The sequence below is a fragment of the Balaenoptera musculus genome, chromosome 7 (genome assembly GCF_009873245.2).
Source record: "Balaenoptera musculus isolate JJ_BM4_2016_0621 chromosome 7, mBalMus1.pri.v3, whole genome shotgun sequence".
NCBI lineage: Eukaryota > Metazoa > Chordata > Mammalia > Artiodactyla > Balaenopteridae > Balaenoptera > Balaenoptera musculus.
In genome coordinates, this window is record NC_045791.1 from 91,004,546 (window position 1) to 91,019,581 (window position 15,036).

The window sequence follows — 15,036 nt, forward strand, 5'->3', positions numbered from 1 at the left end:
TTGACCAACATCTCCCCGTTTCACCCTTCCCCCCAGACCCTAGAACCCACAACTCTACTCTCTGCTTCTATGAATCTATTTTGGATTTCATATATAAGTGAAACCATGCCATGTTTGTCTATTATTTCACTTAGCATAGTGTCTTCCAGGTCCATCTATGTCGTTGCAAATGTAAGCCTGCCACGCTTACATCTATGGCAAATGTTCAGGTGGCTTAGGAACATGCCTGTGGCTTTGCTATACAAAAAGACACTTTATTCACATGCAGATATCATACTCCAAGTTTTGAGATATTCATATTGGAACTAAGGACAACTGCCACCAAAAGTCACACCTTAAAATTCTGCAAGCTGGCACAATCTAGTCAACAACTTCACTTTCGCTTCGAGAAAAAAATATGTACACATTTAACAATACATTTTTGAGGCCTAAAACAATGCTTTTCAATGTGCGCAAATAAATCTTAATTTAGAGTCATTAAATTAATTTACTTAAATTTTAATATGTAAGGCTGTTTAGACAAAACAGAATTTACCCATATAAATAATCAATAGAAACTTGCATTTATTGTCACAAATTCAAAAGATAGTTACTATTAAAATTAGAAAGCATGATATTCTAAGTTAAACGTGTTATAAACAGAGTATTTTTACCTTTTTTGCATAAACTTATTGGCAGTTGATATAAGATAGTTTTCCAAGTGGTGGTCAGTGAGGTTATAAATTACTTGGGAAGAATAAGTTCTTCTATGAGGTGGAGAATAGTTAAATTTAGGACATTCCTGAAAAATAAGGTTAAAAAAAGTTCTCTTTGGACAATGCTGTACAAATTAAATAGACAATGTCAAGGAGCTTCAGTCTCATGATTTGTCTATTAGTGCAACTGGTAGAGTGTGATAAGAGTGTCCTCTGCCTCTAAAGAGCTTTGAAAAGGAAGTCATCTTGCCTATGCCAAAAAATCAGAACAAACATTTATTATTTATACAGAGAATATACATGTGTTTAGGACTTGCTTAAAGCCAAAAAAGAACACAAGTTAACTAATGTTCAATATTTCTTTCACTGTACTGACAAGCTTGATATGTTTGGAGGATAACATTAAACGTTAAGATGACTCAGAATTCCCTCAATAATTCACAGGGAAGAGAAAAATGTTTGCCCCAAATTGAAAAGATAACATTAACAGACATAAGTTCTCAGGGATGAACAGCAGTGGATAAAAAGTTTGTGTTATATTAGTTTTAAGGTACCAACCTAGGTGTCAGAACCCAATTTCTCCCATATCCAAATCCAATCTTTATATATATATGACTTATATATATGTATATATGTGTCACTTATACATATACAAGTTGCAAAGACAGTACAGAGAGTCCCTGCATGCATTTCACCCAGTTTTCCCCACTGTTAGCATCTCACATTACCATCATACATTTGTCAAAATTAAGTGCCTTGGTACATTACTATTAACCAATCTCAGAGCTTAGTTTAAACCACTTATTTATATGTTCGTAGCTTTCTGCACTTCCTGACTACTAACTTTTCATTGAAGTGTCCCGTGCTTCACTGCCATGAACTTTAGTTTGGGAAAAGCCTAGCACTTTGCCAGTTTTTCCTTCCATCTTTCACATGGTGTTCCAGAGCCTGAGGCTAGCACCACATGTGTATCAAAGAGCATAATGTTGCAGGTTGCTCTAAAAAATGAAGGCTGAATTTCACCTTGCATCAAGTTTTATCAACTTGAAGGTCACATTCTATAATGCCACCAGTTTCATAAACAGAGATATCCTTATGTATGCAACTTAATTTTTAGCTTTAACTTTTTATTGACTTACGTTATACATACAGAAAAGCACACATATTATAAGGATTACTGCTTGATGAATTTTGACAAACTGAACACACCCTTGAACCAGCAACTGGATCAGAAAACAGAACAATGCTATTACCCCAGAAGCCCCCTCATCACACTTCCTTCCAATCCTACCTCTCGCAAAGTAACCAGCACAGAAGAGTTTTTCCCGTTTTTGTATTTTATATAAATGGAATTGTATCATATGTACTCTCTCGTATTTGGCTTTTTTCACTCATCATTTGTTTCTGAGAATATGATGTGTGTAGTGTAGATCATTCTCATCTTGCTGTATATAGAATTTCATTGTGGAAATAGATTACATTTGATTTATCTACTCTACTGTTGCTGGGAATTTGGGTGGCTATTACAAACGGTATTGTTATGAATATTCCAGTATATATCTCTTGGTGAATTTATTCACATTTCTGATGGGTATATAACAGGAGTGGAATTGCTGAGTCCATAGGGTATGTATAACTTAAGCATTAGTAGATACTGTCAATGCTTTTAAAAACTGTTTACACAAATCTGGATTCCCATCAACGGAATATAAGGTTGAAAAAGTTTTAATCTACTGGGTTTTTTTAATTAATAAAATTTATCTAGATTCCAATTTTACATACTAAGTTAGTAGACTTTTACTGTGAACTAAAGAAAATACATGAAGGATTTCAGAAATTAGCTAGGTTAGATGAGGGATTAGAAAATGCTCTGAGTACTGGGTAAGAATAATATTTATATATGCAAGGATTTCAAAAAATGCTTGCTTGATCCCAGCTTTTATTGTTAGTCACAGTCTTACGTGAGACCACAAAAATAGGCTGCGTTTACTGAAAACATCTTTATTTTAAAATAGTGTACCAAGACAGTTTAGGATGTAATCATATGTCACTTTGAAGAAAATATTGCTAGATTCCTCTTCTATGGGGAGGTAAGTTGACAACATAGTGACTCTCAGAAACTAATAGTTACCTCTTCTCTTCAACAATCTTTAATTTTCCCAGTGAATTTGTTTTCCTTAAAAGTTTATTGAATTGATAGGCCTAGAAAACTAAGGTGTGTATTTATAGAATACAGACAGGGTGTTGGTTGGAGAATCTTTAATGTTTCTTTCAGGACATGGATTTTTCTTGAATCCTGGAGGTGCTGCTTGGAGACATACAGAGTTCTGTTCTGGACTTACACATTACTAACTTCCCAGATGACCACTATAGTAGCAGTCTCACTGTGTTTTCAAATATGACAGTTATGTGAAACACAGAGCTTTCTGGTTACAACTGAACTGAGACCAAAAGCTCATTTTCTGTCAGCTTCCACAAAGACTGTCATAGAATCACCTACCTCAGGAAGTTTGTCCTGAGATGGATTTAAAACAGTGACCTGAAGTTCAGTGTTTTTCAGCTGCCCAGGTCGACATCGCTGAGCTACTAGCCTCCATACAATGAAATTATACCAACTCTTTGGTAACCTAGATAGATCTCTCAAGCTTTGATATTTATTCCTTTCTTTTTTCTACTTCCCTGAAAGCGAATTCCATCTTACCTGGATATTTTCTGAGCAGGAGCAAACACCAAAATTAGTGATAGGTTCTCCACTGCTGTTCCATTTTCCCAGACTGTCTTTCTTTAAACACCTTCTGCAAGTAAAAATGATATTGAAGTGAGGTATGTGCACATTCGCATGTTTATGTACGAGCATATAAGTGAGTATTTGGTATCAAATTCAGGTGTATAGTCCTAAGTTCAGTTTACTGATTTTTCATAACTTGAATATACATTGCACTACCATTTCCAAGTGATTTGACATTTTATGGGAGATTGAGGGAGAGCACTTAAAGATTAAACAGTGAAGAGACCAAAGCTCATTGAATTGTCTTAATGTGGCAGGATGGAACTTTTTGGACCCCTTTATCTTCTTTGCTCTTTTCATCCTCTCCTCTGAAGGGAAGGGGATACTTTAGCAAAATAATGCACCGATGTCAGGTTTCCATGTGTCATGTACTATCTTGGAAGTTTCAGTAAGCAACACTATGTAGTGCAAAAGCATGGGGATTGAACTCGGAAGATGTGGGTCTCAGCTTTAGCTACACAACCTACTTTCTAGATTTCTTTAGACAAGTTATCTTAGTCCACATGAGCCTCAGTTTCTTCATCTTAAAAATGAGATTAATAATCCAGTGACTGTTTAATGAAAATATATACACAAACTTTACAAGTTATAAAGCACCTCTTTATTATTACAGTATAGCATAACCATGGAATGAACTAAAGGAGATAGATAAAATCTGTTAAAGATAGAGTTCAATCAGGGTGCTGACCTCCTCCAGCCAAATCACACACACTCACTTAACCACACTCCCCCACATACATACACACACGCATACACATGCACACACACACTGGAATGTTGAAAAAAAAAAAACAAAAAAAAAAACAAGAACCACTTACGGATCACTGATACTCAAACACATGTTGTCAATGCCAGGGAAGCTCCACATTGCTGAGACCAGTTCTTTTGTGCTTGGGTGAGAATTTCTGTAATATTAAAGGATAGAAACAAATTCATGATTCCTCCACTAGTCTCCCATATTAAACTCATGCTCATAAATAATTTGAAGAAATGAAATATGCTGTCTATAGGACTGCTTTCTTAAAAATCTAAGAAAGACTCAGACTCAGAAAAAAAATGGTCACCAAAAAAATAAGCACATGTCTCTATCTGGCTGCCTTATTATTTGTCACATGCATTTAGTGATCACCTACTGTATATATAACATTATATTATACAGAATTCTGACACTGCTATTCAATATTCGATAAAAAGCTATTTGCTATATATTACAACAGATTGGGAAGCCATACCTAACCTGGCTTTCCTGATTTAAAGTCTCATAATTAAAAATAAAGATGTACTATAACTTTATTTTTAGACAAACACAAAAATTCTTAAAAAGTTGTTTGTTGGTGACAGAAGTATCACGCTGCAATAAAGCAAACTGTGTATTCCTTTGGCAGGATCAGGTACTGTGGCTACTAAGTTCTTTATTCTTTAGCACTACATGGCATTCATTCAGGCACAACGTACCTCTGGAGGTGTGTGGAAATGTTGTTTTAGTTAAAGGGAAGAAACTTACGCATAGAAGGCTGTCTGTTCAGAGGTACCATAAAGAGATGGGGAGATCTGGATCTCCGGATAGCTGTTGCTGGAACTTCTTAGCGTGCCAAGGCCCATGGCGGTGGTTACAAAGATGATGGGGAGAATAACCTGAGCTATGAAACCTTTCCAGTTCCTGCGGGTGTGGTGGAACCTCTGAATGAGTATAGCCATTACCTTCTTCAGTAACAGTCCAAAACCACCCAATCTCTCTCTTCTGGTCAGGATTTTGTCTGATTAAAAAAAAAAACAAAAGATTTAATATGGTTCTGGGAAATCCTGATAAATCAAGAACTAAAGTAACTTCAAAACCTATAGATGAATGGTATAATGTGGCATGGTAGGAAAAGCTTATATTTTAAAGATCTGCATTTGAAGTTCAGCTCTTCATTGATCAGCTTTGGGCCCGAGCCTCTCCATCTCATACAGCTTCTGTAAAAGTGCTTTGAAAATTATAAATTACTATACACAAAATACTCTTTGTCATATACATAGTACTTTTACATGTCAAAGTGAGATATCTAGAATTTTATAAATGAATATTGTTCCCAATCTCTTAAAGTCTCAATGCAGAATCAGTATTATTACTAATTACTAATATTCAAGAGGTAGCTTCTATCAAGAGACTGAATTCAAATAAAATAAATAGAAATCAAAACAGCAGCCTCGTCTAACTCATTCCTATTGTGGGTAACTTAGTGATGGTAAGTGTAATTGGCTCTCATTGTAATGTGAGGTCCAATGAAGTCACCTTAAACATAGGAAAAGGAAAATGCTCTCCTCCAAAGTATAATTCTAGTTCAAATACCTATTCATTACATTCCTTTTAGAAATCTGGACTGATTATATGGCGTTTCAAAACTCTATTTTTACCGCGAGTCACAAAAAAGAACTCATTGGAGAAAAATGCCTACCCTCTTTCTGCCCAAACCCACCCCACACTGCCCTGAAATGCTTGCTCTTCAGGTGCTGAGTAGATATCCCATGGCTTCTGAGAGTGAGAGCAGCTGTGGAGGCCATAAACTGTTGCTTCCCCAACAGTGCTCATACAACTAATAATTTCAGCAGCCCCTCTAAAAATAGTTTCAAATATAACATTCCCTCCGAAGGCCTGCCACCAAGCGCTCCTTTACATGTGATAAGATGACAGTATTTGTCAACTCTGCGGATATTTTTAATTCTCCATCACAAATTATGCAGCACAAAAATCATGATCTTCATTTAGCTGATAAGGAAAAATACAAAGCTGCTTAATTTAAAATGAATTCCAATTAAATAGAGTGAACAAGTTTAAATGCAAACTCCTATCTCTGCAAAGCGGAACTGCAGAAGGAGCTGAATATTTTAAGTTAATTAGTATGCTTTTCTGTTTCTTGAGAAATTACATGTCGATGACTTACAGGTGTATCAAATGGAGCAAATGTGCTTTCTAAAAGATAATGTCAATGAGGGGAACATTCTGACTGAAGAATAGTTTCAAATTATGAGACAAAGGCAGAGGCAAATACATAACATTTACTTCCTGAAGCAGATGACCACTCTCTAATCAAAGTCTTCCATTCCATAGTCTCGACAATTATATTCCCAAAAGATGATACCTGAGGAATCTAGCGGAGGACAAATGAGACTCCCAAGTTCCAGAATTACACAAACATTAGAGATTATCTTTTCTGAGTTTTAGAGCCAAGCAAATGTTTAATCACAAGTTCTAGTCCTAGAGATTTTTCCCAATTTAAGCAAACTGTTGAAATGACTACTCCATCGTTTATACATGATTTTACTATATGCTTCCTTAAGTAAATAGTGTTTCCAAAGGCATAAATTAACTGTCAGAAAGATAATAAGACAGGATAAAAGTTATTTTCAAAAGAGTCCAATCCCTCAAAGTCACGTCAAGAAACATGATTTTCCAAACATATCTTGTGTGAAGAATTGGGGGGAAACCTATTATTATAGATTCTTAACCATCAAGTACAACTTCACCAATTCAGAGATCCTCTCCCAAAAGCATCTTCTCAGAGCCTGAATTTTCTCAGCATATGAATCACTCAGAGGTGGGGGGAAGGTTAGACATATTTTCCAATGAGGTCCCATAAAGAAGGATGACTCTTTCTTACAAAAAACCTTTTTTTAATGACTACGACCACCACTTGAACATGTGTAATAGCAGTGAGTGAGCTACCTTACAAGGTAACTTGGCTCATTGTTGGACACCACCAATTGCAAGAAGGATTTTAACTTGTTGAACACAACTCTGGAGTTGTAGTAAGTCACATCCTGAAAACGGATTCCTAGAAGGAATACTAATCACCACCCTAACAAGGAAGTTCTTTCACATTCTTCAAAATGTTTTTGAAACAGAGAATTCAATTTGGTTTAATAAATATTTTGTATATAAAAAAGAAAGCTTATATTTCTTTAGTCTTTTTAAATTTAGAAAGAAAATTTAAAGTTGAATTAAAAAAAAAAATCTGTCCTGTGATTTTTCTCCCTTAGGTCATCTATTGGAATTAAGCAAAATGTGCACATTAGATTTATTATACCATCTCTGTCTGTGAAATTGCTGCTGCTCACAGATAAATCATCAGGAGTTGAGATGCCACTGGTACTGGAATTTCCAATTTTCTTTTGTGTTAAGTGCTCAAGACTCATATCATTATTCTTCTGTGACCCTTTAGTCAAGTTCAGAAAGACCTAGAAAGAGAAGCCAGAACACTTCATTAGTGTAAAACATGCATGTGTTTTCTAGTTTCTTTTTTTTTTTTAACATCTTTATTGGAGTATAATCGCTTTACAATGGTGTGTTAGTTTCTGCTTTATAACAAAGTGAATCAGCTATACATATACATATATCCCCATATCTCCTCCCTCTTGCGTCTCCCTCACACCCTCCCTCTCCCACCCCTCTAGGTGGTCACAAAGCACCGAGCTGATCTCCCTGTGCTATGCGGCTGCTTCCCACTAGCTATCTATTTTACATTTGGGAGTGTATATATGTCCATGCCACTCTCTCACTTCGTCCCAGCTTACCCTTCCCCCTCCCCGTGTCCTCAAGTCCATTCTCTACGTCTGCGTCTTTATTCCTGTCCTGCCCTTAGGTTCTTCAGAACCATGTTTGTTTTTTTTTTTAGATTCCATATATATGTGTTAGCATATGGTATTTGTTTTTCTCTTTCTGACTAACTTCACTCTGTATGACAGACTCTAGGTCCATCCACCTCACTACAAATAACTCAATTTTGTTTCTTCTTATGGCTGAGTAATATTCCATTGTATATATGTGCCACATCTTCTTTATCCAGTCATCTGTTGATGGACATTTAGGTTGCTTCCATGTCCTGCCTATTGTAAATAGAGCTGCAATGAACACTGTGGTACATGACTCTTTTTGAATTACGGTTTTCTCAGGGTATATGCCCAGTAGTGGGATTGCTGGGTCATATGGTAGTTCTATTTTTAGTTTTTTAAGAAATCTCCATACTGTTCTCCATAGTGGCTGTATCAATTTACATTCCCACCAACAGTACAAGAGGGTTCCCTTTTCTCCACACCCTCTCCAGCATTTACTGTTTGTAGATTTTTTGATGGTGTCCTGTTCTCTAGTTTCTAAGCTCAATTTTGATTTTAAATTTTTACCATATTTATTGAGACAAATAAGTACGACTTTAAGTGAACATTTTTGAGAGTGACTTTAAGTGAACGTATTTGTATATGAAAGATATGTGTTCTCTAAGTGAAGCAACATGTTTGTTCTCAGAAGTCAGTCTTACATATAACAATGGTATTGAGATAATTTTAAGATTTTCTGATTTTGTAAAAATGTTTTTTTTTAATTTTTAAATTTTTTGTAATCAAAAGCATCTTTATTTTTGGTTCCCTTCTTGAAATGTTTATTTATTTATTTATGTTTAAAATTTTATTTATTTATTTTTGGCTGCATTGGGTCTTCGTTGCTGCATGTGGCTTTCTCTAGTTGTGGCGAGCGGGGAGTGCTACTATTGGTTGCAGTGTGTGGGCTTCTCATTGTGGTGGCTTCTCTTGTTGCGGAGCATGGGCTCTAGGCACGCGGGCTTCAGTAGTTGTGGCCTGTGGGCTCTAGAGCGCAGGCTCAGTAGTTGTGGCGCACGCGCTTAGTTGCTCCGCGGCATGTGGGATCTTCCCGGACCAGGGCTCGAACCTGTGTCCCCTGCATTGGCAGGCGGATTCTTAACCACTGGACCACCAGGGAAGCCCTGAAATGTTTACTTTTAAATATTTCTTTTCTTTCTAAAAAGAACTGTTCACATTTATTCTCAAGGAACAGCAAGTTAACCAGTTTTAAGCAAAAAGGAAATGTCCAGGTGTACCTCTTCCATGGTGGTATCTGAAATGCCGTAGCACCCGATGTTGAGGTCACTCAGGCCATTGTCCAGTGCTCTCAGGAGTGAAAGATAGGCCCCTGAGACTTTGGTGCTAAACGGAGGAAGCACGTAGACAAGCTCTCCCCCGATGTCCTCCTTGAGGTAGGCTTCAGGGAGATGTGACTGCATCACTGCTGTCACAGCTGTCGTGTCACATACTGTACTTGCATTTACATTTGGACTCTAGAGACGAAAAGAGAAGTTAAGAACTCCCTTGTCTTTACACTGTAGTGCCCAAGGGCCCCAATCAGAGGGCGGCAAGTGCTTTTAGGCCAGTTCAGACCTAAGCCAGGTAACACATCCCTCCTCTCGTGGCTTCCCGTCCTACTTGGGAGCCCTACACTTGCCTGTACGTCACTTTCTACTGGCTCCCCTCTCCCACCTCACCCTGTCCCTTCTCCAACCTCCTTGCCCACCATCCCCTTTTCCCTCTTATGTGCTCCACCCTAGTGACAACAGACTCTTTCTGCTGTCCGATGCTTCAGGCTCAGGCATGCTTCCTCCTCAGGGCCTGTGCAATTGTTCCTTTGCCCCACATAGTGACATGGCTCGCTCTCTGCCCGGCCTCAACTCTTGGCTCAGCTGTCACCTTCTCAGAGACCCCTTCTCTTACTACCCTACTTAAAATGGCACCACCCAGCATTCCCCATGCCCCTTCCTCTGCTTTATTCTACCCACAGCATTTATCACCTGCTAATATTCTAAATAATATATTTATCAATTTTACCACTTGAATTCCCCACACTCCATCAGAATATAAACTCCATGAGGGCAGAGATCTTAATATCATCAGTTCACTGCTGTATCCCCAGCGCCTAGAACAGTGTCTTGGGCACATATTAAGACATCATATGCACCTAATACGTAAGTTTTTGAATGAATTAATGAATATAACAATGAACTACTCTTTTATATTTTGGAAGTCACATCCGGATGATCAGATATAAAATAAATGATAGTAGTCAAAACCTTTCTAATGGCATATACATCTGGCACAGTATTGATACCTATGCTATTTTAGGTGGTACAGGGAGCCTTAGTAAGCATTTTTGTTCTTCAAAGATGTGAAAGCACCACTGGCCTGTCTGTATTTATCTCTACATTGCCATTCAAGGAATACTGATCAGAAAGTGAATACATGACTGCATATTCTCTTCATTTGCTTTTTATAGAGCGGAAAATCTAATTTTTAGCTTTATAGGCTGAAATGCTAGGGAAGCTAACAGGCTGATCCTCCGTCAGTAACCTCAGTACAGACCTTTCTTTTATCTAGCACATTGGTTCTCAGTGTGCAATCGCAGACCAGTAGCAGCAGCACCACATGGGCTGATGTGGACCTTGGCAGAAATGCAATAAATTCTGGAGCCTCGTACCAGATCTAATGAATCAGAGACTCTTGGGGGTGGAGCCAGAAATTCGGGTTTAACAAAAGACCTTCAGTGGTTCTGATACTCGCTCAGTTTGAGAAACATGAACCTAACAGGTTAATTTTAGCAATGAGTAAAGTTGGACAGATTCTGCTTCTGTTTCATACAGAACTTAATTTACGGTCCCATAATGAGGTATGTTTTCTCTCCTACAAACCTTTTTCTTGGTGAGTGTGAGGTGATACCCGTCCCCAAAGGCTTCCTTGAGATAAAACGGTGACCCGCAGCAGCGCAGCCCACCCTCCTCCAGGAAGGCGATGCGGTCACTCAGCACTTCAGCCTCGTCCAAGTGGTGTGTCGACAGAATGATTGTTCTGGCTTGAAAATACAGAGGAGAACAACCAAGAATGAAAAGTGAAGATGCAGTCCCCAGGATGTACTGAGTTAGCACAAGTAAATCCTGTGATTTATGAGGAGGAGAGTCACGTTTTACGGGCTAACTGAAAAACTGATCAGAGGAGCTTTCAAAATGAGAAATTCAGACGGGGTGTTCCTAAATATTTTTCTTATAAATTGGCAGCAAACACACATTGGTTATGCTGTAAGGCTAAATGTCCATACTCTGTAGTGGGGGCAACTCCTCCTAATCCCTTAGTCTGTTCCCTTGGCTTCACTTCCATTCTCTCTCTTTCTTTCTGTCTCTCTCTCCCTCCCTCCCTCCCTTCACTATGAAAAAGCAGTAATTTTAAAGACTTTTTGAATATTCCTCTCTGATTAATCCACTCCACTCTGATTGCTCCTTTGCTTCACATCCTGTTAGCACTTATTTAGTCTGTTTTCAGTTTATTTTCATTTGTGTATGCTTGGTATCTCTAATTAGATTCTAAGCTCCTCTAGGCAGAATTTGGAACTTCTATTGGATTTGCATGCTCTCAAAAGGGCCAGTTAAGTGCTCAGTTCACAGTGGGCATTATATAGATATTAACTAATTGATCCAGAAATTTAGCTGGGAGAAGAGAAGACCTCACAAAAGGAAGAGCACACCTTAGATCTTTAATGCAGATTATAAACAGAAAGGGCTTTAACTTCTTTGCGTGCATCCCAGAGGGCAAAATTATGACTGTTGCTTGGCTAAGTTATACGAAGATACTCATACCAGTTTTGTTCTTGGATATAACATCCCATATACTTCGGCGAGAGCATGGGTCAACTCCGGTGGATGGTTCATCTAAAATTACCACCCTTGATCCTCCAATTAGAGCTATGGATATGGATAACTTCCTCTTCATTCCTCCTGACAACGTTCCAACTCTCTTATGACGATGGCTATATAGTCCAGTATCTTTTAAAGTCCTTAAAAAATGATGTATAGTGGTTATTTTTTTACAGACAGAAAACGTGAACAATGGAAAAATACGAAAAGCACCCTAAATGAGAGGTATTCACTAAGCAACTGTTATGTGCTCAGCAAGGTAAACTATTGAAGATTCATGATACAGCTTTCTGTTACTTATCATCTAGCTGGAGGTATAAAACTAATATTCAGAAAACAACATAAGGAATATACGGCTCATTATTTCATTCATTTGACAAATATTTATAGAGTGCCTGCCTATGTTCTGCCAGACTGTGTTTCAGGTGCTGTGGAAGGGCACTGAGCCGATAATGTTCCTAACCCATAAGGAGACTATGTTCTAGTATGTGTGTGTATCAGGAGGAATGCTGGGGAAATTCAGTAGATAAACATATTCCCAAGTAAGTTTATGATATGCTATTTCGTGATAAGTGTGATTAAAAAAAAAAATACAGGGTATATGAGATGAGTGCCTGGGATATGCTACTTTAGGCATCTATTTTACACATGGTGGTCCCCTCAGAGAAGCTGACATTTGAGCAGAGACCAGTAAGGTGGAGGAGTAAGTCAAAGGGCTGTCTGGGGAAGGCTGCTCTAAGTAGACGGAACATGGGAAGCCCTGAGGCTGGAGCAGGCCTAGCATAACTAAGTGTGTGCCTGGGTGAGCGTGCCTAGAGCACAGTGAATAGGCAAAAAAGCAGAAGGAAATAAAATCAAAAGGATTGGAGGCAGGTCAGGAAGTGCCTCATAGGCCTTGATAAGAACATTGCTGAGTTTCACACCGAGTGTGGTGAGAAGCCATTAGAGGGTTTTGACAGAGGAGTGACCTGGTCTGATCTGCAGTTTAAAAAGGTCACCTTGTCTGCTCTTTGAATAGACTGTACAAGGGAAAGTAGAAGCTGGGAGTCCAGTTAAGACCAGTATGGTAGGGACTTCCCTAGTGGTCCAGTGGTAAAGAATCCGCCTTCCAATGCAGGGGATGTAGGTTCGATCCCTGGTCAGGGAACTAAGATCTCACATGCCGCAGGGCAACTAAGCCCATATGCCACAACTACTGAGCTTGCGTGCCTCAACGAGAGAGCCCGCATGCCGCAAACTACAGAGCCCACACGCCCTGGAGCCCACATGCCATAACTAGAGAGAGAAAACCTACGTGCCACAACTAGAGAGAAGGCCGTGTGCCACAACTAAGACCCGAGGCAGCCAAGAAAAAAAAAAGACCAGTATGGTAGCCACGGAGATTAGAAACAGAGGATTGGGGGTAATATGGGAGTCAGATGAAGACAGTTAAACAATTCCAGTATAATAACTGGCCAGTGAGGATAATGCCCTTAAATGTATACAATACTAGAAAAGTAGAAAAACTAAAAACAATTATTTCCTGAGAAACTGTCTCCTACTGGTATTATTACTATAGCTTGACCTCTTTTTGAGAGGAGTTACCCACACATGTTCTCATTGCTGTCATATCTGACCTTTTTACTTCCTCGTGCAGCTCCTTTTTAGTCCAGTGAGGAGCTTTGATGGAGCCATATAAGAGGAGGTGCTCCTTGGTAGTGAGGTAACTGAACAGGACATCATGTTGCATGCAGACCCCCAGGTTCTTCCTCACAGTGTGGAGATCTGTTTTGATATCTTTTCCATAAACAAAGATGGTACCTGCTGAGGCATCAAACAGCCCAGTCAACAGGGAGCTGGGAATGAAGAAACCATAAATTAGGTGTGAACCAGAACTCTGAGTTAGATTTTAGGACTAAATGTATCTCAGTTGTTAGCAAAAAATGTTACAGTGTATCTTCCCAGGCCAGGTCAAGCTATGAAGTAAAATGGGATTAACTGGGAATAAAAATTAAAATTACTTTTACGCCTCTAATAATTTAGAGTGTGATAGAAACACTATGTGATGATGATGATGATGATAGTGGTGGGGTGATGGTGGTAGTAATGACAGAAATGGTTGCGCTTTTTAACTGCAAATGCACTCCCTCCTTGAGCAAACTCCTGCACTTCCCTGGCATCAGGTAGTACCCATACGCAATTAAGCCTCAAATTTCTGTTTTTCACATGAACTTTGGTCATCTTCAGTCCCTTACTCTACCCTGTGACGAGAATATTCTCACCTACAAACTCCTCACCATATTTCAGATGGTCAGTAAACTGGGGAGTTATTTAATATCCATCTTCTCCACTAAAATGTAAGCTCCATGAGGTCAGGGAAAGGACTTGTTCTCTCATCACTCTCAGTACCTAACTAGTGTCTTGCACGTAATAGATCTTAAATGACTTGCGGATTAAATAGGGAATCAATATAATATGTAATTCTTCCCATAAAAACACATTAAAATCAAATAACATATTTCTTTATATATTCTTTATATTCAGAAAACTGAAATGGGGACTTTCTCAGCTAAAATTATAGCCTCTTCAAAATCCTTCTCCATTACTTTTCTTCATTGACCTCTTACTACCTGTTAGAAATCTTACATTTTAAGCACTGTATTCTTACTAGAAAGCCAACTCTGAATTGAAACAGGTCATATAAATGAGAGTAGCTGCATGTTCACTCATTTCATAACTCTCCTTTGTGCCCTTTTATTTACTAAAGATTAATTTGTGTATGTTTTGGCAGTCACTGAGCTTACTCATGATGATAGCAAATAGCATAGCCAACAACAGACGCTTGTTCTCAAGTAAGGCCTAGAGCACCAACAGCATCGTAGAGTGGACTCCAAGCTAAGCCCAGTAGAGCACTGGAGGTGAGTCACAGAAAAAAATTCAAAAGAATGTCACTGTAAAAACATTTGAATCTTCTCCAATGGGATACAGGAAAACGCTAGTTAAGTGAAGAGAGAGAAAGAACAGCCCATGTACCACTTGTGGACTTTTTGATCTATATCTGATAGCTGGT

At 38.5% G+C, this 15,036-nt stretch overlaps 1 protein-coding gene across 5 annotated transcripts in view; it reads right to left on the minus strand.

The window, feature by feature from the left end:
- ABCA12 (ATP binding cassette subfamily A member 12) overlaps nt 1–15,036 on the minus strand; it is a 187,472-nt gene that overhangs the window by 30,620 nt on the left and 141,816 nt on the right. For 3 of the 5 annotated variants that reach the window (XM_036858903.1, XM_036858906.1, XM_036858908.1), the window contains 9 exons: nt 13,604–13,822; nt 11,931–12,127; nt 10,992–11,152; nt 9,354–9,590; nt 7,551–7,701; nt 4,988–5,240; nt 4,302–4,388; nt 3,397–3,490; nt 654–781 (listed from right to left, as the gene is read on the minus strand). In XM_036858903.1, the coding sequence (XP_036714798.1) occupies nt 654–781; nt 3,397–3,490; nt 4,302–4,388; nt 4,988–5,240; nt 7,551–7,701; nt 9,354–9,590; nt 10,992–11,152; nt 11,931–12,127; nt 13,604–13,822 (1,527 nt within the window). The remainder of the gene's footprint in view (nt 1–653; nt 782–3,396; nt 3,491–4,301; nt 4,389–4,987; nt 5,241–7,550; nt 7,702–9,353; nt 9,591–10,991; nt 11,153–11,930; nt 12,128–13,603; nt 13,823–15,036) is intronic. The other 2 variants (XM_036858905.1, XM_036858904.1) reach the window with 2 other exon arrangements.